Below are 24,168 nucleotides of genomic sequence, written 5' to 3'. Positions count from 1 at the left end.
GAATTGCTAGACCATATGGTAATTCTATTTTTAAGTTTTTAGGAACTGCCACTGTTTTCCATAGCAGCTGTACCATTTTATATTCCCACCAGTAGTGCACAAGCATTTCAATTTCTTTACATCTTCACCAACACTTATTTTCTGCTTTTGTTTGATTTTGTTTTGTTTTGTTTTGTTTTGTTTTAGTAGCCATCTTAATGAGAGTGAAGTGGTATTTCACTGTGGTTTTGATTTGCATTTCCCTAATGATTAGTGATTGTATTAGCCAGCTTGGACTGCCATAACAAATACCATAGACTCTATTTCTCACAGTTCTAGAGGCTGGCAAGTCCAAGATCAAAGTTCTAGCCAATTAGATTCCTAGTGAGAGCTCTCTTCCTGGCATGCAGATGGCTGATTTCTTCCTGTATACCCATATGGAAGAGAGAGAGATCATTCTCCCTTCCTCTTCTTCTAAGGCCATCAATCCTAGTAGATGGTGCCCTCATTTAACCTTAGTTACCTCTTCAAAGTCCTTCAAAGTCTAAATTTAGTCATGTATGAATTTTGGAAGGACATAATTTGGTCCATAGCAGTGATGTTGAGCATCTTTTCATGTGCTTATTATCCATTTGTATATCTACTTTGGAGAAATATCCATTTTGAAATAGGGTCATTATTTTGCTTTAATTTGTAGAAATTCCTTATTCTGGATATTAACTCCTTATCAGATAAATGATCTGCAGATATTATTTCCATTCTGTTGGGTTGTTTTTTTACTTCTTGATGATGTCCTTTAAAGCACAAAAGTTTTTCATTTTGATGAAGTCCCATTTACTTTTTCTTTGGTTGCCGGTGGTTATGGTGTCATATCTAAAGGACAATTGCCTAATTCAAAGTCATGAAGATTTACTTTGTTTTCTTCCCCTTTTAAAAAAATATTTATTTATTTATTTATTTATTTATTTATTTATTTATTTGAGACAGAGAGAGTGTGCACACATGAGTGGGGGGAGGGGCAGAGGGAGAGGGAGAGAATCTCAAACAGACTCCCTACTGAGTGCGGAGCCTGGCACAGGGCTCTGTCCCAAGACCCCGAGATCATGACCTGAGCCGAAACCAAGAGTCAGCTGCCCAACTGACTGAGCCACCCAGGCACCCCTCTTATGTTTTCTTCTAAGAGTTTTACAGTTTAAACTCTCACATTTAGGTTTATGGTCCATTTTGAGTTAATGAGTTAACGTTTGTATATGGTGTGAGATATTCCTTTCAATTCCTAAGAAGATAGTAGTTTCAGAATGCTCTTTACTAAGAGGAGATATGAAAAAATTAGTAAGGAGGGGGTTCCTTTTTTGTTTGTTATTCTTAGGGGTCTTTTAAAAAAATTACTCATCGCAGACATGGGGAAATCTCGTCTATTTATATCATCAAAAATACACTTCATTTACATTAAGCTCATTCAGTCTGTTTGATAAGCAGAGAAATCCAAACATAAGGTAACTTAACAGGAATGGCTGCCAGGAGCAGTTGAGAGAACACTCATTGAAATATTATGAATAATATCTTGATTACAAATAAAAGCTTGGGGGGGCACCTGGGTGGCTCAGTTGATTAAGCGTCTGCCTTTGGCTCAGGTCATGATCCCGAGATCCTGAGATCAAGCCCCACATCGGGCTCCCTGCTCCGCGGGAAGCCTGCTTCTCCCTCTCCCACCCCCTGCCCCCTGCTTGTGTTTCCTCTCTCGCTGTGTCTCTCTCTAAATAAATAAAATCTTAAAAAAAATAAATAAAAGCTTGGTCCCATCTTTTTATCCCAGAATTGGCTAAGGCTACATGTCATTTTTTAGTTTGATTAATGGCAGAGTAACTAATTAGGGTAGGAAAGGGATTAGCAAATCATTCAAGATGTCAGGTGTAGTCATAGTGCCATTTTGTCATAGATACTATAGTGAAGTTCATAGTGCCAGGCATGAGTAATAAACAGGAACCAAGAATACTCAGATTTGAAGAGTCAAGGCAATGCTTTTAAAATCTGCATTTGTAGCTAGATTTGATTTTTTTCTCTGAATTATCATAGTATTGAATTGGATTTTGATTTATTGACATTCTAAGATTTGGTACAGATTTTCTTTTTGCTTTGCAGGATGCACAGAACCAAAAATTAAAGACAAGTATATGGTACCATGAGGTAAATGATGTCTCCTTCCGTGCATGCTGGACTCTTGATCTTAATCGGTTGCAAAATATAATTATTCTAAGGAATAGACATTTTCTTTGTGTTTGCAACTTAGCTTCTTAGATCTGCAACAGACCTAATTTATTAGAATCTATGTAAGATATACGGTCATGGTTTCTGGTTGGGGCACCATCTTTAGGAGCTGGGAGGAAAGTCCTCTCCCCTAACAGTGCCAACAAGCAGATCAGTTGGGTTATTCATCCAAATCCCTCTTCAGTTCTTTGGTGAGACTGACATTGCCCCTTTTTGATAAATTTCTTTTCTGGCTACTCCTAACAGGTTTGGGATGATGAGTTTTTATCCTGGACCCCCAGCATGTTTGATGAGATTAGAGAGATCTCTCTTCCTCTAAGTGACATCTGGGCCCCTGACATCATCATTAATGAGCTGTAAGTGTGCTGGCGTGTATTTCCATGGGGTTTAAAACTGCTTGGACTATTCAGGCCAGTTGTTCTTACTTTTGGTCATTGTTGCTATTTTTTTGTTTCTCAGCTTGAAAAGGATCACGGTGTTGGGAATATCCAAGTTAGAAGTACCATGATTTGACATCATTTAAGATACAGATTTGATTACAAATGCTTGAGGTTACTCATGGATTATGTCTGTGTTACAAGAGTAGAAAAGTGAATTAACTTTTGAGACTGTGATTACTGAGTCCATCTGAATTATGTCATGGGAAATGTGATTCTGTATTTGCACTTCTAGGCAAGTCCTGGCTATCATGATCACTACCGCCTCATAATCAGTTCTGTTTGTGGACTGAAATGACGAAGGCCCTCTCTGTAACAGCGAGGTCTCTTGTGTTTCCATAGTGTGGACATTGAAGGATCACCCAACCTTCCGTATGTCTATGTGAACTCATCTGGGACCATTAAGAACTCTAAGCCTATCCAGGTGGTCTCTACATGCGGTTTAGAGACCTACACGTTTCCATTTGACATCCAGAACTGCAGCCTGACCTTCAGTAGTGTCCTGCACACAGGTAAACCGCAAGAGGCATGGTCTGCTAGTGGGAGACACATTTGTGCTGGGTTGGCACACACAGGTGAGATTCTGTCGTGCCATCCGTCGGGTGCATTTTATTCTTGCACATAATTGACTCTTTACAAATCTAAATCTCTTCTCATAGTTATTTGGCTCCTGTTGTAATTCAGACTAAGTATAGTGTTGTGCCCAGCTCATTGCTGCAGTTGGTTTGGGAATACAATATTCGACCTCTGCTGCCACTAAGAAGGTTAGAGAAGTCATAGGACCAGGGCCAGCCTTCTATGGATAATGGAATACAAACCGTAAATTCACAACTGGGTTTGTTCTTGTTTTTGTTTTTGCTGCTAGAAAGATTTTATTCCACATCTCTATCCCTCATTCAAAATGGTTATATTGAACCCCATCTCATTGAGGCTGTACACGTGGGGGCAGGGGTAAAAGGAAGAACTGGAAGTTGGAAAAGTGGGTTATTATCGAGGCCTCCCTCTGTGGGGAAGTCACTCGTTCATGTTGTTTTCAGTGCAAGATGTCAACCTGGCCTTCCTCAGGAGCAGAGAAGACATTAAGCATGACAAGAAGGAATTTTTGAACGACAGTGAGTGGGAACTTCTCTCTGTGTCCTCAACGTACAGCATCCTGCAGAGCAGCGCTGGAGATTTTGCCCAGATTCAGTTTAATGTAGGTCCTACCCCTCCCTGTCCCTGCTGCCCCACTTCTCTGCAGTCTTGGGCCTTCTGTGTTGGGCTGAGGAGTTCTCTGCTCTGTCGCATGTTCTCACTCGTTATCATCCAAGAACAGATGACTCTGGTGGCTCCGGACATCCTCTTGCATGATGGCATTTCACAGACCAGAGATTTAGTCACAGGTCCTGGACTTCTGCTGTCGATAGCCCCTATGTGGGTATAAAAAGAATGTTTTTCAGGCACCTGAACCACCCACCGTAGCAGGTGTCCTCAAGCCTTTCGGTACATACTAACATCCTCATTCCTAATTGCTACGGGGAGGGCAAAAAAAGAAAACCCACATACGACAACAACAAAAAATTGGGAGAAGTGTCTCTACAACATTACTGCCCTGTTTTTAAGTGAGTCAATTATTAATTCCAGATGCAAATGTATAAAAGTATCATTATTCGCTTGACTATCTTGAGCAATTAGCTAACAAATCACCTGCAGGGCCCTTGGAGCCTACTGGGGGTTTCTGGATCAGAGAGAACTGCTCTAAAACAACGGAGTGAGAAGCCAGACTTCTCAGAGGCACCACCAGGGATGCTCTTGGCTGCCCTGTCATGGGGAAATGTGTTCCGCAGGAGCTTGGGAGGTGGATGCAGGACAGTGAAGCCTGCTGGTTTACACTCCAGAGGGAGCCATTCTCCCTTCCTGGCCTTTCTGGCAAATTGTCCTGATAAGTGGTTTGCAGCAAGTTCCTGCAACTGGTAGACCCATGATTAGTATTCATTTCTGCTTTTCTGTACCAAGTCAGCTAGTGGTAGTGGTAGTTGGGTGGGGTGGAGTCCTTCATGCCAGATAATGTTTCCGATTGAAAAATAGAGCCTACAGACAGGTCAGGATTAAACACAAGATGAATTCTGCTGGAAACAAACCTTTTGAATAAGAAGGAAAATTCAGACTAGACTAGGTACTATGGTTATGCTGGATAATTATATGCTAAGAGAGGGTGGTATTGAAATAAGCTATCATTGAGGTCACAGATGCCCCTCCATTGTTTGTAGGTGTTCTATGTAGCTTTCTAGCAAAGCTCTGGTTAAATTAGGGGCTCCTAGAAATAGCTGTGGTTTGAACCTGACACATGTATAACTAACTATTCGCAACTCATACCTTCCTAGTGGTGGGGTTTGGGTGTTTCCTTGTGCTGCTTGGTTTTTAGCAAAGCTAGCACTGTGGCTTGTTTGTCTACCTTTTTTTAAGCAAGAGAAAAGGAGGGGATGAAAAGAAAGCTTTTTTAATTTCAATGAGTTTCTTGGCTAAGAGTAAACACCTCATTAATTTTAAAGATATCAGCCCACAAACATTATTAATGCAGCCCGAATAATGGAGAGCATTAAAGGGAAATGTGAGGGGGTAGCACGTGCAAGGTGGAACACAGTCACCCACCAAGCACTCCGGAGAACGCTGCACACACCATTACCTACACTGCATGAAGGAGACAAACAAAGGCAAGAGACAGGGCAGATGAACGGGGGTGCACGCGCGTGCGCGCGCACACACACACTTTCCATAAAGCAGGGATTATCTGTGGTTACATGTCACCCCTTACCCTGAATATTAATTTGTCTTCTCAATAGCCGCAAAAGGTTTTCTATGTAGTAGCTCCATTTTAAATATAATGGACAGAGATGTAAAAGATTGTTTAAGGAAAGGAGAAGCTTCCCTGCATCTCAGGAGCAACGATCCCACTCCTCTGCTCTGTTTGTTGCCATGCTTCTCCATTTACAGTGCGTGCATGGAGGCAGGCTAGAGGTGGGCATCGGCAGGATTTCATGCTTTTGGAGCTTTTCCCTTTGCAGGGCTGGCTTCCACCCTGGCCCTCTGGAACAAAGGAGGAAAGAACCCTGAGTAGAGTCATAGATCATGTTTCATAGGGCAGGGAGCCAGACTCAGCAACAGTTCTACAACTCTGAACAGACTTAAAGTAGATTCAGTGACTATCCCAGTTCTCTGTCTCCCTCGACATCTCGCGGCCGCCGTGCCTCCCCACCCCTGCTATGTGTACCGTGGCTAGGCTTACGTTCTCTTACTCTGTATCAGTCATCCTACTCTGAAGTTAACAACTGAGGTGTCCTGGTGTCCTTCAATAGCCCTTGGGCAATGATGTGAAATTCAGAGCCCGGTTCCATGCCAACCTTGGGTCTACTAGGGTCCTGACAGCAAAGGGCCATCTCCCTCTTAATCTAATCATGTGCTATAGCCCTGTCCAGGCTGCCCAGCAGGGGCTTGGAGACAAGTCTGGGCAGGCAGGAGGAAAAATGATCTGTTCTAAACATGTTGCCACTCTGGGCCTGATGTACAATGTTGCCATTGATACTAAATCCAATGCTCAGGATGCCTTGTTGGTTCTGGCTAATGGGCAATCAGATCTGCTGGCTCCGGGACATGTACTGTTTATCAGAGGGCACTGCTAACACTCTGGAGTCAGGCTGCATTCCACAGGGGGCCCAGAGCACAGGCCCTTCGGCCTACAGGGATGTGTGTGTGCAGCCTGGCTCCGATCCAGCAGCCTTAGGAGGGGAGCTTACCTCCACTACATTATCGGAGGTGCTGGTTCCCAGAAACAGCAGGGTGAGCATTTGATTTCTATATGGCAGCTTTTTGGTTTTTTGGGTTTTTTAATAATGAGGGTAGAAGTGGGAGGAGGTGGGAGTAAAATGTGAGAATTCATTTTAATGGAAGAGGGTGGACAGCTGTAGGAGCTAAAGTGAGCCCAACCCTCAGATATCCTCACGCGGAGCGAGATGTCCGTGCAGGCAGGAGGTGGCGGCCGTCCAGGGGGACTCCTGGGAAAATGCAGAGGGCCATTTGAGAAAGAAGGGTGCCTCATCTATCCTCCTTCTCTGACATAGTTTTCCTGTCTAGATTAGGGTAGAGTAGTTTTGTGGAGATATCCATTGAATGCAGCTCATAAACTTGACAGAAGATCTTTCTGAGCTCCACCAGATCGAGAGAGAGAGAAGAAAGAGAATTTAGAGTCCTAGAAATCTTTCCAGGGTCACTCAATTATCCCTGGAATCATGGACTTTCTGCTCATCCAGCCTGACCCAGGGTCCAGATCCAAGAAACTCTCACTCCTGTGCAAGAATCTTACTTAGATGGCAAGAACTTTCCCGTTCTTTCTGAATTGGGAATGTTGGGAGGGGCTTGGGAGAGGAGGAAGATGGGCTTCTGTATGAAGCGTGAGTCTGGGCGTCAAAAATTCCAACTATGTCATAAAGACGGTCATGCAAAATTGAGTACTGGTGGGGTCTACCATCAAGGAGGCGATTAGAGGCTGACCTTGGGCCTATTCCATCTCCAAGGAGCTCTCCACGCACACATTCTGAATTAGATTGATCTCTTTCATTAACATCAATAGGCTCCAAATACCTTTGTGTACTTATTATTACCTGGCTTTAATGGATAATGAAATTGTGGCATAATATTGCTAACACCTGAAGGGTGTCTAATGGAGAACACGGACTGAAACTAAAGTGCTTTTTCTTCCCTTTCTCTGGAATTTAAAGGCACCAGCTCCTTTAGTCCATTAGAAATGATGGGCTCTCGGTAGGGCCAGTTCCACGGAGAACGGTGTCTCACTGACCTGGTGACATACCTTCCTCCCCAGCATCAGCAGTCAGTTACTGTCCCCGGCATGACCTGCAGAGAGGTGGCCCTCAGAGGACTGACCTCACCAGGAGAGCCCCCGTTTGGGCTAACGCCACACTCCCGCCTTATTGGAACTAAAAGCAGCATCACTCATAGACTCCAGTACAACTCAGCGAACACCTTTTGAGCTCTGTTCACGTGCCCGTCACAGTGGCCCCACCGAGGACACAAGCATGAGTAAAAGAGGGCTCCTGGTATCCGTTATGGCCCTCAAATGTGGCCCAGGGAGACACTGTAACAGTAACCACAGAAGTGAGCATTTACTCGACACCAGACACCACCTACGAGTTTGTACGTGTAAACCTCACATGTCTATGCAATTGGTGCTCTGAGTGCAACACACCCAAATGGATGAATTGGGCGTACAGAGAAGTTAACTCACCCAAGTCTAAGTAACTGGCCCGAGGGGACAGGGTGACTGTGGCGCCCGGACTTGAACCCCGACGGTCTGACTCCAGAAACTATGTGCTAATCCTCTATGTACCTCACAACTGCCACCCAACTCAACAGAACACAGCATATGCCAGTGCGTTCTTTGGCCTTCATCTACTGTGTGTTACTGGGCAAGTCAACTGTATTTGTTTCCTAGGGCTTCCATAACAAAGGACCACAAACCAGTGGCTTAAAACAACAGGAATGAATGTATTCTCTCACAGTTCTGGAGGCCAAAAATCAGGGTGTCAGCGTGATTAGTTCCTTCTGGGGACTCCGAGGGAGAATGTGTTCCAGGCCTCTCTCCTAGCTTTTGGTGGCTCCCAGCATTCCTTGGCCTGTAAATGTATCACTCCAATCTCTGCCTCCATCCTCACGTGGCATTCTCCTTTATGGATCTCTTCTCTTCTTCTCTAAGGACACCAGTTCTATTGGGATAAGGGCCCACCCTACTGAGGTAAGACCTCATCTGAACCAATTAATTATATCTGTGGTGATCCCATTTCCAAATAAGTCACATTCTTGGCTTTCAGGAAGGACATTAATTCTTGGGCCATTACTCAGCCCATTATAGTCCACTGCCCTCTGGCCCTCTGGCTCCCCAAAATTCATGTCCATCACATGTGCAAAATGCATTCACCCTATCCCAACATCCCTAAATGTCTTAACCCATTTCAGCACCAACTCTAGACCAAAATATAATCTAAATATAAACTCAGAAGGTCCCAAGTCTCATCATCTAAATCAGGTACAGACTCTGGGTATGGTCCATTCTGGAGCAAACTTCCTTTCTACATGCAGACTCTAAAGCATCCAACCACCAGAGTCCAGTTGCTGATTTCATGGGATGAAGAGGGGCAGAAACCTATCCTATTAACTGTTCTAATTCCATTATTTTAAAAAGTGCCTGACGTTCTGTTCATGCTCAATTAATGTTCCTTAAACAAGAGAATAAAGGGATTTGAGGATCAAACGAGATACGAAAACAAACCATTTCTGAAAGCTATGTGATAAAATGTTGAATTTCTTTAGGCTGCGCTGGGCTTGTGGAGGAAATTAGTCTAGTCCATAAGTAATACTGCTCCGAAATCAATATTGCTCCTAAATAAAAAGGGAGTCCTTTTTTCTTGAAGAAAACCAAAGAGAGGGCCTATCTGACTGTATAATTGTATAAGCCAAACATAGGCAGGGGAGATTTCTGCTTTATGTGACAGCAGAGCTAATTGTCTACCCTTGGGGCTACATGTTTCCCTTCTACTTTCAGCTACTGTTGATATCCAGGGACAAAGATCCTCCTGACAGCCTGGCTACATGGTTGGTGAGGCCAGGGACAAAGGGAAATGTGGGGCTCCCTGTTCAAAAATTATGAGTTTCCAAATGGCACCAGCAGAGCCTGAAATCAAGCACCAGGCCCTTCTAAGCGCCGGGCCCTGCCTAACTTCCCAAGCTGTATGCCCACGAAGCCAGCCTGCCTCCCAGCCTCTTGGCTCGTCACACCTCTCCCCCGTCACCTTGGGGGGCACGTGGTCTGATGAAACTGGGGAGCCATCTTTGGTTCTGGCCCAGGGTTATGTTCACTCTCTGCATCAGCCTCTGGGTAGAGAGGAACCACCTAAGCATCTGCTAGTGACACGGCAATGTTATTTAGATACGACAGCCAATCTCAATCATAGCCAAGATGCTCAGGAAGCAAAAGTAAGGTGCTTATTTATTTATTTATTAGTCTTTTAAAAAGGTTTATTTATTTATTTTGAGGGAGAGAGAGTGGAGGGGCAGAGGGAGAGGAAGAGAGAGAATCCCCAGCAGACCCCACGCCCAGCATAGAGCTTAACATGGGGCCTGATTCCATGACCCTGAGATCAAGACCTGAGCCAAAACCAAGGATTAGACACTCAACTGACTACACCATCCAGGCTCCCCAGTAAAGTGCTTTTTTAAAAAAGGAAAATCAAGGCATGCAGCTAGGATCACTTAAACTAGCACACGTGGGCACTTAGAATTGAGGGGCCCTGGAGCTCATCTACTGTGTGTTACTGGGCAAGTCAACTGTATTTGTTGGGCCATTACTCAGCCCATTATAGTCCACTGCCCTCTGGCCCTCTGGCTCCCCAAAATTCATGTCCATCACATGTGCAAAATGCATTCACCCTATCCCAACATCCCATGACTCTAAGTTTGGGCTGTTTCTGCTTAACCACCCTGCCTACTTGGGCTTTCTTTAGGGTGGTGTTCTTAACGCTTTTCATCCTCTTCACATCATACCTGCCATGAAGTCTCTAGGGGAGTCTTCCCACTTCTCCCTTCTAGAGAGAGCAGGCTGATCACCCCCCACCCCCACTCCACATAGCCCAGGCAGGGCGCACCGCACAAGACCCCTGTGGACCCCAACCATCCAGCTCCCTTCCTCCCATCCCCTGCTAACCACAGCCATCTCTTCCATAGTATGACCAAGACAGCCGCGAGGCCCAGAGTGGTGACAGTCCGTTTGGTTGTTGCTTTTCTTGTTGACTACGCTGTGGTAGAAATGTGTTTTAACCAAATTATTACAAAGCATGAGTGTTGCCCTTGTTTAGATATTTGCAGCCAATTATGCTCAATGTGAAAGATAATAGCCAGACTACAGTCCTCCCATTGGCTCTGGCCTCCCAAGCTCCACTGGGTTGGGATATGCTCCCAGATCCAACAGCTGGGGGCCCCGTTTGCTTCTGCAGGGTGGTAGATGTCTGGTCTCACCCAGCCAAGCTCTTCCCCACCCCCTTCTCCTCCATCCCTGGCCTCTGCCTGGGCTCCTTCTGTGTGCTTGCCTTGTGGAGTGGGAGACAGAGATGAGGGAGAAGAACCCTGAACTCAGCTTGGATGTCTGCTCAGACCAAGAGTTGTAGCTACACTGTGGCGGAAGGGACACTGGGCTTGGAACCAGATGTGGGGCACAGCCCAGCTCTTCCACTTACTCAACTTACTTCAGGAGCCGTGCTTTGTTTTTAAGAGTCTAGAGTGGGGGTGTTCTATTACCTGCCAACAAGCTCGCAGTGAGAATTAAATAAACCACATCATATGTGTAAAAGCATCTCACATGTTATCTGACACATAGAAAGCATTCAGTTGTTTGGTGGATCAGAGAAATGGGAGACTTCAGACCATTATTTTATGTCCAGATCCAACAGTGAAGGGCTCAGGACATTCATATATTCAATAAACATGAATAAGGTAGGTATTATTTTTGGCCCCATGAGGAATTTTTCTTTAAAGATTTTAATTATTTATTTGACAGAGACACACAGCGAGAGAGGAAACCCAAGCAGGGGGAGTGGGAGAGGGAGAAGTAGGCTTCCTGCGGAGCAGGGAGCCCAATGTGGGGCTCGATCCCAGGACCCCGGGATCAGGACCTGAGCCGAAGGCAGACGCTGAACCAACTGAGCCCCCAGGCGCCCCCCGCCCCCACCCCATGAGGAATTGTTTAATCGTTGCTGCTTTTGCCCTCCAAGGGTCGGCGGGGGGGGGGGGGGGGGGGGGGAGGAATCCTGTCATTCTGATGAAAATAGTTTGTGTTTATTAAAGATACTTCCTGTCACCATCCCAGACAAGAGAGGTGTACAAAAATGGCAATAACAGCAATTTTTTAGTCTCCAATTCCCAGCTACAAAACCCATTCAGCAGCTCTGTATGCCCGGCCATCCTGCTGGACATCTTCGGCTGTCCCCCCACTTAGATCCACTTCTCCACCTGCTCTGTGCTCCTGGAGATGAGCCATGGCCCCACTGACCGATGGGAAGAGGGGACGGAATGGCAGGAGGTTGGAGAGAGGGGAAGAGTGAGTCAGATGCTTATCTGTCCATTTTTCTCCCTATGGAATCACCACCAGGCTGGCTGTGCCCCGAAGAGGGAGGGGGAAGCCACAGTGTGGTGGCCACCTCCACCCAGCTTTCTCTCCTCAGATTCTAGTCACATTCCCAGCCCGAGGCCCCTTTAGGACCCAGGGTAGGGACAGCTCACCCAGCCATCCCAAATACCTGGGCACTGCCCTCTGCCTGCCCATACCTTGTCAGCCGTCTCTTTGCCAAGCCCTCCTCAGAGGTCCCAGGGGTGCCATTTGGTCGTGCCCAGACTCTGACGGACACACAGGTGCTGAGACGCTCATGTTCCACAGAGGACAGGCTATGCCGAAAACAGTACAATATGTTGTAGAAGTGACGTAAGAAGAAAGATTTTGGTGTAAGACCTCGATTTAACACAGTTTCTCACTTGCCAGCTGGGTGAGGTTTTTGTTTGTTTGTTTGTTTGGTTGGTTTTTTTTTTAAGATTTTATTTATTTATTTGACAGAGAGAGACACAGCAAGAGAGGGAACACAAGCAGGGGGAGTGGGAGAGGGAGGAGCAGCCTCCCCGCTGAGCAGGGAGCCCGATGCGGGGCTCGATCCCAGGACCCTGGGATCATGACCTGAGCCGAAGGCAGAGGCTTAATGACTGAGCCACCCAGGCGCCCCCAGCTGTGTGAGTTTGAACAAGCAGTTCAATCTCTGTGAACCTCAGTTTCTTTGTCTGTAGAATGGAGATAATAATGACCAGTCCTTTGAATGGGTATGAGGATTGAGCAGGACAGGGCACAGAAGACACTTAGGCTAGTGCCTGGCATACAGCAAGCGGCAAATAAATAGACACTTCTTATTATAATTAGTAATTTAGTTCCACATAAAAGCTTAAAGGGTTTTTTTTCTATTTTCTAAACCACAAAATAATCTCCTTTTTCTAAACTACATAGTCTTTTCACATTATGCAAAAATGTTGGGACGTCAGGGAATGTTCTTGGCTATGGGTTCTAGTCCTTCAGCACAGACCTTCTTTTCAGTAGATGCCTTGTCCCTGGGCAGGTGGTGATTCGCAGGCGTCCGCTGGTCTATGTTGTGAGCCTGCTGATTCCCAGCATCTTCCTAATGCTTGTGGATCTGGGGAGCTTCTACCTACCACCCACCTGCCGTATCAGGATTGTGTTCAAGAGCAGCGTGCTGGTGGGCTACACCGTCTTCAGGGTCAACATGTCCGACGAGATGCCAAGGAGCACACTGAGTACCCCTCTGATTGGTAAGCAGCCTTGGGGACACCAGGCACCCATCTTCCATGACTCCTGTCACAGATCTGATGTTGCATTTCAGATCAGGCGAGGGAGAGGCCCCAGACACTGTGGCTAAGCACACGTCCTCTGGTTCCTTCCCTCAGGAGTCTTCTTCACGGTCTGCATGGCCTTCCTGGTTATCAGCTTATTTAAGTCCATCCTGCTGGTCAGATTCCTCCATGATGAGTGGAGCCATGGGCAGGAGTGGCCCCTCTTGTGCCTTCGAGGGGACACTGATGCTGATGGGCCTAGAATGGATCCCAGAGCCCAGCTTGCTGGGATACCAGGTTTGTGAGAAGCCTCGAGGTCCGCACCCTGTCTTGCCTGATCACTCTCCGCACCGGTTCCCATTGGTGGAGCACCAGGCCATGCGTCCAGCTGTGCGAAAAATTTGAAATACTTGCTTCTTAGCCTCTGTGCTGCGTTTGGTATTACCTATCTGGAGACCTGCTGACCTTCCAGAAAGCCTCACCTGAGCTTAGAGGTCAGGCCCTCAGTTGACTTTGCTTATTTTTGTTTGTATTTTCCAATTTTAGCCAGTTAGCTGAAGTGACCAAGCGACTGCCTCTGGAATAATAGAGTGCTGGTGTGTGTGCACGCTGGCTTGTATGTATTTGGGTTCCTGCTGCTTAATGTGAGCAAGTGTATGAATTATCCCAGTGCTCGCCTTGGCAGCACATATACCCAAATTGGAACAATACAGAGGTTAGCGTGGCCTCTGCTCAAGGATGAGAGGCAAATTTGTGAAGCGTTCTGTATTTTTACTGTACACTTGAAAGTTGCTAAAGAAGTATATCCTAAAAGTTCTCATCACAAGAAAACAATGTGTAACTGTGTGGTGGTGGAGGTTAACCAGACTTACTCTGGTGAGATAGATAGATAGATAGATTATATATAATATATATAATATTATATAATATATATATATATTATATATATATATAATATATAATATTATAGATATATATAATGCTATACACATGAGACATATAATATGTAAATCATATCACAATTAAACAAAAATAATCATCCCAGCCCCTAAAGCTCCGATGGAGTTAGTGGGGCCGGCCCCCAGCTCAGAAAATCTGGGTGGCTCTAACCTAGACAGGCTTCCCGCACGACCCGGCTCTGCCACATTCCGCCGAGCTCCCCTGAGCACAGCCCTACCTCCCCCCAAGCCCAACCCAATCCCCTGCCCTGTTCTGCCTACAAACCTTCGTTGTAGGATGAGGCCATCGCCTCCAGTAGGAAGCCCAGGGGGCCTCGGGAGCCCCCAGCTCACCCAGGATGTTTTCCTCTCTCATGCAGAGCCCCTGATCTGTCGAGAGCACCAGGTGCAGCCAGGGAGCCTGAAGGAAGTCTGGTTCCAGCTTAAGTCCATCAGCACCTACTTCCAAACCTGGGAGCAGGCGGACCGGCAGGGGGTTAAGTGGCTGGCCCTCCTGGAACGTTTTGACCGACTGCTCTTTCAAGCCTACGCCGTCATGCTGGGCCTCTATACCGTCACCCTGTGCTCCCTCTGGGCACTGTGGGGCAGCTCGTGAGCCCCGAAGCTGCTGCTCTCTCAGCACTTGGGGCAGGCTGGAGGGTTTTGTGGGCCGTGCGGAAGGGGCACGTGGGTTAAAAAGCTCCTCACCCCTTGTTGCCTCTTGGCCTTCAGTGCAGGTACTCACACCGGAGGAGGTACTGAATGACCCAGGATTAGGCATTCATGATGAAAATGCCCGGACATCTCAGGGTATACAGTGCAAAGGAAGCCTGCCTTCTTATTCCACGTCACTCCCCCAGAGTGAGCACCATTAGCAATCTCTTTCAGAGCCTTTCTAGGTACATCACATACATGTGTGTTTGGAGGGTTGTTTTTTCAAATGAAAGATCATTTCACCCCCCAGGTCATTCAGTCAGCCATTCAGAATGTTTACTGAGTGTCAATTAAGTTCTAGGTGTTACGTTGGGCACACCAGAGAATACAAAATACGTCCGTCACAGATCCTTCTTCCCTTGACTTGATTCCCAAGGTCAACCTTGTACAGAGCAGAATGCAAGATTCGCACCTCATCCGTGTCCTGAAGCTCTAGTTCCCACTGTCTCCCTTGAGCGCCTCTTCCCCTGCACTGTATCACTGCTGGAGGGAAGCCGGGAGCCGACGTCTCAGACCCAGTCAACACAACACCTGGTCAGCACACACCATGTGTAAGGCACCGAGCTGGGGGCCAGGCTTCATGCATGAACCTAGGGTTCCAGGAGATTATAATCCACTGTCCTGTATTCGTCAGCTAGGGCCGCTGTAACAAAACACCACAGACTCTGAGGCTTAAACAGAAATGTCTTTTCTCACTGCTCTGGAGGCTGGAAGTCTGAGATCAAGGTGTCAGCAGGGTTGGTTTCTTCGGCGGCCTCTGTCCTTGGCCCACAACTGGCTGACTGGTCCCTGCATCCTCACGTGGCCTTCCCTCTGCGCACGTCCATATCTGTGTCCGATTCCTCCTCTTATACGGACACCAACTCTATTGGATTAGGGCCCACATTAACAACCTCATTTAACCTGAATCACCTCTTTAAAGGCCCTACTCTGGATACGCATTCTGGGGCACTGGGGGTTAGGATTTCCACATGAATTTGGGGTGGGTAACACAATTCAGCCCAGACTACTTGCATGACTGTGGACGCTTGGCCAGTCCAAAATCTGCAGGTGGGCGGGGACCCAGGGAATAGTTACAGTTTGAGTCCAAAGCAGAGGTGGGGGTGTCTGCTGGCAGAATTCTCGCTTCTTCCAGGAAGCCAGTGTTTTACTCTTGAGGCTTTCAACTGATTAGATGAGGCCCACCCACATTCTGGAGGGGATCTGTCTTCCCGAAGTCTACTGATTTAAATGCTAATCTCGTGTAAAAAATACCTTCACAGAAGCATCTAGAATAATGTTTGACCAAATATCTGGATCCTTTGGCCCAGCCAAGTTCACACACAAAACTAACCATCACAGTCCCAGTGGCCCCATAGCTTCCCATCTATGCCCACAGACGCTTGTTAAGACAGAAGAGCCCTGATCCCCGGGCACTCGGGTAACTCATCAGCTTCTGGCTCTTACTCTCCAGGGGCCGAACCTGTACTGACTGGCTTACCTTACGGCAGTTCCCATGGCCCCGTCACCTGAACTCAAAGGTTAGAGTTCAAGTCTCCCACACATTTTCCTTCCTCTTATTTTGACTTTCTTCATTTCCCATTGCTTCTTTTTACGGAGGCTTCGTCTAGGCCAGCTCACCTGCTTGCCATTCCGTCCCAGGCTCTCCAGCTAGCTCACATATTCTTTTGTGTCACCAAATCTGTGTGCCACTCCGTCTAAGGACCCTGCTCAAAACAGCCTTCCCCCACCTTCTTCACCCGATCATCCCATGTCTCTGTCCCCTCTCTCTAGCTTTAGTTTTACCTTATTCTATAAGCTTCCCTCTTTGAACGTTTTATGGCCTCCTGTGTGTGTGTGTGTGTGTGTGCATCACTTGTCACACAGACCACATACTCCTAGAGGAGTCCCCCTGTTTTCTGTTTTGGCTCCTCCGCCGTCTCTGCCCAGGTCCGCACAGAGTTTTGCTCGCCGCACCCCTGCAGCTGCTGTTGTAGAACCGCTCGTCCCAGCTCACTGCTGCTGTTGGACGCAGGTGTCGTGTGTCTTCCCAGGTCTGAGGGGAGAGTCTACCCGAGGTCAGACTCCCGGTGCTTCGGCGTCGCTCTGCCCTCTGTCAGGGTAGCCATCGGGAGCTTGCTGTGTAGACCACGGTAGGCTGAGCGAGAACCAGCACTCCTAATTCTACTGGCAGAGGACACAAAAGTCCAAAGCTGTTTGCTAGGAACTTTCTGCAGCGCTAAAATTGCCTTTAAAAAAACCTGCACCCCCCATCCCCCTAAAGAAAAAGAATTTAAATTCAAACAGCCTTTACCTGCATCCTCCCGCTCTCATTACCTCCCAGTTAGTGCTCAACGCCAATTGTCCATGAAATTCCACTGCTGCTGTTAATGAAATGAGGAACATAAGAAGTTTGTGAACAGGAAGTGTCCATGCAACCCTCCACCTGTTTCCCTCCTCACTTCCTCCGTTCTACTCCTGGCCTCCTCTGTCTCCACCTGCTCCGTGAGCCTCTACGTTGATCCCTAGAGCTCTCTTCACTTCCTTGGTTATTAAAGGTGAAAAGGCCTGCCATGAACTCCCCCTTGCGGAGTCTCCTTCCTCTCCAGCTGTCCTTGGAGAAAGCACCTGGTTTGGGTCCTGGCTCCATCACTGTCTAGCCAGGGGACCCTGAGCTTAATGTCTCAGAGCTTCAGTTACCCTGTTTGGCATTGGGGTTGCTCATACTTACTCTACCAAATCACAGAACTTTGAGGATCAGAACAAAGCAATGTATTTAACAGTACTTTGAAAAGTAGATAATACGTCACCAAATAAAAATAAGACCTGCCTGCTATCAACAGACGGGGTTCTAGTCTGAAGTGTTGCTTCTTCCACTACCTCTATCAGAATCCAGGTATGGGCTCTGGTTCTCCCCACAAGTGCCTTTATTCCAGGATCCACAGGCCAAGGACTAAAGCCATCCCGTGCCTTCTCCTGGGGGCTTTGGGTGGGGGGGCTGCCCAAGGCCCTTCCCGTTCCACTTGCTGTGTAGCCCACTTTCGCTGCCTCCCTGGAGAACATCTCCAGGTTCTTTATATCTGCCTCTAAGAGGAGTGAAGCCTGGCCGCTAAGCTGGGCCCCAGGGTGGACCACCTCTGCCTAAGCTCCAAGTGCCCCTGATCTGAACGCGGCGGCCAGGGATTCATTTGAAGCCCCAGGCTCAGCTCTGCGACCCGAAGCAAGGCCAACATTAACAAACATCAGGGGCACAGAGTCCCCGTGCGGTGCGAGGAAGAGAGGGTGCCTGCAGCCCTTATTTACAGAGCAGCTTTAGCTCGGCTCCTCCAAATGTTTATAAGTTTCACGATTCCTGTTTCATAGAGGAAGGAAACTGAGGAACAGAGCAAAAATGGGATTCTCCCAGCTGTGAATGCTCCGACCATCTGCTGTTTCCCAGAAGCTAAGGTAGTTTGGGAACTCACCAAGAAATCACAGCTCCAGTTCTGGGGACTTCACTGACGTCTAAAATAAAGACTTAGCGAAGCACAGCCCTGGGCTAGACAGGCAGCCCTCCATTTTATACGTCATTACATCTCAGAATAACTTCTAAGCACTGCTGCCGTGGTCTCTGGTGCCTGTGGGGCCTCGTGTGCGGCCAATGACTAGGTGGTGGAGGGTCTCGCTCCCCTCTCGAGAGGTCCCCCTCTGCCTCCCTGCCTGTCCTAGAGGGGAGGAGCTGTTGTGGTCAAGGAAGCTGAGCCCCTCACCCTTACATCTTGAGGACCCAGCCAGCCTCTGGGGTCCAGCTTTGAGCCTGGACAGGTCAGACCAGGAAGCAAACCAAAGCAACCACAGCTCCAGCCCTGGGGACAGGCAGCATGGTATGACCCCTGGCTCCCAGGGCGGAGGGGGGGGAGGGGGGCGGTGCTCACTTCTCAAGGATCTAAATATACATAGAAAGGAGAGATTAGCAAAAGGAGGTGGACCTAAAATTTTTATCTTATAGCGTGGCTCTGAGGCTTCTAGTAAACTTCAGGTCTTGTGTTTAAGGTAAGGAATTCCTCCACCAATTCCTGGATGTTGGATAATCATCCCAGGGCAGAGACCCAGTTGCCCTGTTCCCTCCAGGATGGCTGTGCCTCCCCCCCTGCAACCCCATCTGTGCCCTGGGGCTCATCACAGGCATCTCCCCGTCCTGTTCCCTGGCTCACACTCCATCTCAGCAGCCCGAACCTTTCAGTCCTGAGTTATTTACCTGCTGAGACAATAAGAGCTTCATAATTAGCTGAGCAACAGCATGGAGCCTTTTATGAGCAGCCAGGCCCCCCACCACACTCTGGTGTCCGTAATTGAAATGACCCACGCCAGTGATTAGATTAGGGGGCTGAAGCAGCCCAGTGTGCCACCCCCAACCCTCTCTCCTGTCCTGTCGGGGGGGTGATGTAGTTAAGTTTGTGCTTCATTTGGCAGAGACCATAAAGCAGGCATTGCAGCGGGGCTTTCTGCAGGGGTGGGAAGGCACTGCCCCGGGCAGTGGGCGGGCTCTGTGGCAGGCAACAGATTCCAGATCCGTGGGGTGGGTGGGGGAGGGGCGGGGGGCTTGCTTGCCCTTTGCCTTGCCCCCTCTCCCTTCCCCCGGCCTAATGCCAGCCTCTGAAGCCCTGGGCCTAGCAGGATTATCAGCCCTACTCAGTGGCCCTAGGGACCAGGGCTGCATGGGGACGGCCAGACCCTGAGCAGACCCCACTCCCGGTCACCCTGCTCATCCTCTCTGGAGAGCTCCGGGCCAAGAGCAAGAGGGTTGAGGTGCTGTTGGCATTTCTTTTTCTCCCCACCTCCCTGGCTAATCTCAGCTTCTCAGCTCTTTCCCGTACAAGCCTTCCCCACGCCTGTCTCCTAACCTTGCGGCTCCCTCCCAGGTGGGGGACACCACGGGCTTTGGGGTCAGAAGCATCCATTTGTTTCCCTAGAGCATGGTTACGCAGAGCCGACATGGGTTTGCTCTCCGTGCAAACCTGAGGAAGTGCTGTCTTGAGACAGGTTTGGGGGCCCTAAGTGGGCTCTGTGGGAAAGAAGGCTGTGGTCAATTGGTGATGTCTGCCCCGGGAAAGAGAGGGGTAAGAGGAGAAGCAGAGCTAATGTTCACTGAGGCTTTGTCTTGTGCCAAGCACTGCGCTGAGTGCTTAGGGGATATAGTATTCTAGGACCCCGAGAACCCCAGCCTGGGAGATCAGGGAGTTTGTTGTGTTCACTCTTGTGCTTCCAGGACCTATGATCGTGCCTGACACATAGTCAACAATCTGTGTGGCAATATGTGTTGGGTGAACCACACCAGGTTAAAATTCCACTCCACCACTTATTAGCTATGTGATTTGGGCAAGTCATTTGAACTCTGTGCCTCAGTTTCCTCAACTATAAAATATGGTTAATATTAAACCCAGCTTATAGGTTTAATGAGTTACTATATGGAAAACGCTTAGAAAGTTGTCCAGCACATGCTAAGCACTTGGTTAAGTGACAGTTTTTATCCTGAGTATCAATATCCCCATTTCGCAAGTGATCAACATCACTTATATCCGTGCTAAACACTCTCTAACTGATCACTATAGGTAATCTCATTAGATAGATGGTAGATGATAGATTGATAGATTGATAGGTAATACGAGGGTTATTATAAAGATTATATTATGAGATATGTATGTACAATGAGACCTCCTGGTGTATATAATCCTTATAATAGCCCTAGTATTATCATTGCCACTTCGCAGTTGAAGAAACTAAAGCATAGGGAGGTTAATTATGTTGTCTAAGATCACTAAGCTAGCAAGTGACAAAGCTAGGATTCAAATCTAAGCAGTCTGGCCCCAGACTCCGTGCTCTTGGGGCTTCTACTGTAGTCAAGCACGCTCTCTCACTCCAGAGCTTTTACCCTTGACTGTTACTCCCTAAAGAGGCTCGTCCTTGCTAACTTTATATGTGGCTAGAGGAGGGGGCTGCCGTAGAAGACAGGAGCTTGAATTCTAATTCTACCACCCATTAGGTTCATGACCCTGGGCAAGTAACTGAGTTAGTTCAGAATGTCAGGATTTTTTCTCATCTGTAAATTCTGAAAAAGAGCTCTTTCACTCAGATGCTGTGAGGATTGAATGAGATAAGATTTATGAAGTGCTGAGCACGTACCTCGCATTAGAGGTATTGAGAGTGATAGCAATTATTGTTATTATTCGCCACCTTTCCACAGGGCTGTTGCCAGCGCCCAGAGAGATTGAGATTTATATATATATATATATAAAATAGCTATGTCAACTCTAAAGATTTCCTCCATGCATAGTCTCTGGATCAGCAGCCTCAGCAGCATGGGAACCGTTAGAAGAGCAGAATCTTGGGTCCTCTCAGATCTGCTGAGTCAGGATCTGAATTCTCACCTGACCCCAGAGGATTCGTCTGCACACTGCAGTTACAGACGCCTGGATGGAAAGGATGATGGTAAAGGGGGAGAGTGAGCGTTCCTGGAGGGAGCCTCACGGCAGGCCTGGGGTTCAGGGGCAGCACAGCGTCATGCGGAGCCCGCCTCGGCTACCCGGGCAGCTGGACCCGCAGGGCACCTGCCAGTCGCCTCACTCACCCCGTAATCTGCCCTCCCCCCAGTGGGAGCAGTCAAGCCCTCGGTGCAGCTGGGCGGCTGAATTATAGGCTGTGGGCGGATGGCGGAGATAGCTCCCGCGTGCAATCCGAGGGGAGAAGAGCGTGAAGGGGAAGGAAGGCCCCTTCCACTGCTCTCCTTCCCCTGACAGCAGGCGCCCCCGTTTCTGGAGAGCCAGGCGGCTGGCACCAGCGATCAGGTGACCCTTTCCCCCTCCACCCCCGGAACCCACTCGCTGCCCCTGGGCAGAGCGCCGAGCCTGCCTGCCGGCTGTGTCGTGGCCACAGTCTCTCGAGGGACCTCAGGCGTTGAATCCCTCTTCTCAGGGAGGAGCCTCCTCTACAGACCTAGCCTCTGACCCAAAGCCTTGCCTCTCCCCAGAGCTTGACACCTCAGCAGGGGTGGACGTGAGACTGCAGGGACCGCCCCGCTGTCCTCCTTCCTGCGGCCGTACAAGCTGGTGCTGGGGGAAGGGACGTGCGCGCCAGCCTCCCGGGAGGCCAAGCTACCGTGGCAGAGGGCTTTGCTGCCTGCTCTTATCAACGCACTGGGCATGGGGCTGGGGAGGGGAAGAGCCCCAGGTCACAGGGAAAGCCATGCTGCTGTCATGGTCCTCCCCTCCTCCACTCAGGTGCAGCCTACGCCCTGTCTTCCCAGCCAGGTCCCCGAGGCTCCCGGTGGCCTGCTCACTCCGCCACCATGTCTCAGCCCTGGTTCCTGGGAGGGAGGAAAGCTCTCTCTGTCTCCCAGACCTTCCCTTACTGGTGACACTTGAAACATCCATTAGGTTTTATGGAGCACTGCTTCCAGGCCTACGGGGGGTGGGGGGTGGCTCTGGGCCTGCACTCAAGGCCTGAGGTCTCCCCACGGCCTGCAGTTCCTTCTGGCCACTCCCCATCTCCCCCTCACTCCCTGCCCTCTCCCCTTTCAGCCACCATGGCACTCTCCCTGCCACCTGAACTTGACCCTGAGGGTGCCCAGGCTTGTCACTGTGGCTTTGTGGGCTTGGGGCCCCTTGCTTGGCCTCCTTGGGCAGCACGTGTGTGTGTGCGTGCGTGTGCGTGTGTGTTTGAGGTGGTCGCTCAGAGTTGGAGGGGATCTAGCCCAGCTCGTTCAAAGCTCTCATTTTGCAGCTGAGGCTGGGACGGGAGAACAATAAACCCTAGATAATGATGAGGAGAATGGTAATGATGCTGATTACGGACGGATAGCCTCTAGCTATGGGACACGTACTGTGTGTCACGCTACCCATGAGGACTTCCCATATTGTATCCAATTTAGTTCTTATGGTAGGATGAATGAATAGATACAGAAAGTGAGGCCCAGAGAGGTGACGTGACTTGCCTCCTATCACACAATGAGGAGGTGAAAGAGTAGATTTGAACTCAGGATTATCTCACGGAGCAACCAGGAGCTTTCGTATCTAGGTGAATTTAATATCTCTCGTGTTTGGGGAGATGGGGACAGTAGCAGATGGCTCCCCTGTCATGGAGCCGCCGGGGCAGAGTTAAATGAGCTCCTGGGGGGTGGAGACTGCAAAGGGAAGGGACTATTACTCTCAATGCAGAGCCCAGAGGAGAGCTGGGGTCTTCTATTTCCCGATGCAGTGCGCTTCCCTTGAGGTCTTACCCTGCTGGGCCTGAGCCTTTGGGTTAGAAAGTACACACCCTGTCTTGGGCTAGAATCCTGAGAACCCCACGTGCTCCCCTGCCCAGGCAAAGAGAAGCGGGCGAAGGGCAGGGGAGGGGTGCAAAATGAGGCCAGGCTGCTGCAGGTCAAGTCGGGATGGGCAAGATGCAGAGGTGAGGAGGTGGCTGGAGAAGACTGGCATTTTAGAGCCCTCGACAAACCGTGCGGATGTGGGAAAGTGATGGGGCCTGCCGGAGGGCGGGGTGGAGGAGGTGGGGCTTCAGGCGGAATTGTGTGCCCGGCACTGGGGGAATTCTTTCTTCTTTAGGTTTTTATTTTAGTTCTAGTTAACATACAGTGTTTTATTAGTTTCAGGTGTGTAATATAGTGACTCAACACTTCCATACAACACCCGGTGCTCATCACGACAGGTGCGCTCCTTCATCCCCATCACCTGTTTCACTCCCCCGCCCCCTCCCTGCCCACCTCCCCTCGGGTGACCAGCAGTTTGCTCTCTAGAGTTAAGAGTCTGTTTCTTAGTTTGTCTCTCTCTGTTTTTCCTTTTTTTCTTAAATTCCGCATATGAGTAAAATCATATGGTATTTGTCTTTCTCTGACTTATTTCACTTAGCATAATATTTTCTAGCTCCATCCATGTTGTTGCAAATGGCAAGATTTCATTCTTTTTATGGCTGAGTAATATTACACTGTGTATATGTATACACCACATATTTATCCATTCATCAATCGATGGGCACTTGGGCTGCTTCCATAATTGAGCTATTATGGATAATGCTCCTATAAACATCAGTGCACATGTATCACTTTGAATTAGTATTTTTGAATTCTTCGGGCAAATACCTAGTAGGGCAATTGCTAGATCACAGGGTAGCTCTATTTTTAACTTTTTGAGGAACCTCCATACTGTTTTCTGGAGTGGCTGCACCAGCTTGCATTCCCACCAACAGAGCAAGAGGGTGGGGGTATTCTCTTTCAAGAAAGATAAAGAAGATGACGGGGAGAGAGTCACCCAAGCATAAATTCAAATCCTGGCTCCACCACTTAATGGCTTCATGATGCTGGACAACTTAAATAGTTCTCTGAGCCTCAGTTTATTCATCTGTAAAATAGGGATTATGATGTCCAACATTTAGAGTGAAGACTCTGCAAA

General features: G+C 48.5%; 1 protein-coding gene and 1 non-coding gene across 4 annotated transcripts in view; both read left to right on the top strand.

Moving 5' to 3' along the window:
• Positions 1-17,578, top strand: part of HTR3B (5-hydroxytryptamine receptor 3B) — a 52,497-nt gene extending 34,919 nt beyond the window's left edge. For all 3 annotated transcript variants that reach the window (XM_064577417.1, XM_064577418.1, XM_064577419.1), the window contains 7 exons: positions 2,122-2,166; positions 2,494-2,603; positions 3,027-3,196; positions 3,722-3,879; positions 12,881-13,091; positions 13,227-13,409; positions 14,431-17,578. In XM_064577417.1, coding sequence (XP_064433487.1) covers positions 2,122-2,166; positions 2,494-2,603; positions 3,027-3,196; positions 3,722-3,879; positions 12,881-13,091; positions 13,227-13,409; positions 14,431-14,666 — 1,113 coding nt within the window. In that variant the 3' untranslated portion in view covers positions 14,667-17,578. The remainder of the gene's footprint in view (positions 1-2,121; positions 2,167-2,493; positions 2,604-3,026; positions 3,197-3,721; positions 3,880-12,880; positions 13,092-13,226; positions 13,410-14,430) is intronic.
• LOC123858073 (U6 spliceosomal RNA) lies at positions 13,782-13,885 on the top strand. Its single transcript, XR_006794036.1, has one exon. It is a non-coding gene; the product is annotated as a U6 spliceosomal RNA (small nuclear RNA).
• Positions 17,579-24,168: the final 6,590 nt, after the last annotated feature.

Source organism: Mirounga angustirostris, unplaced genomic scaffold, assembly GCF_029215605.1.
Source record: "Mirounga angustirostris isolate CCGP_5_RB_7025 unplaced genomic scaffold, mMirAng1.0.hap1 SCAF_13, whole genome shotgun sequence".
Classification (NCBI taxonomy): Eukaryota; Metazoa; Chordata; class Mammalia; order Carnivora; family Phocidae; genus Mirounga; species Mirounga angustirostris.
The sequence above is the reverse complement of the archived record's forward strand: the minus strand, read 5'-3'. Positions and strand labels throughout refer to the sequence as shown.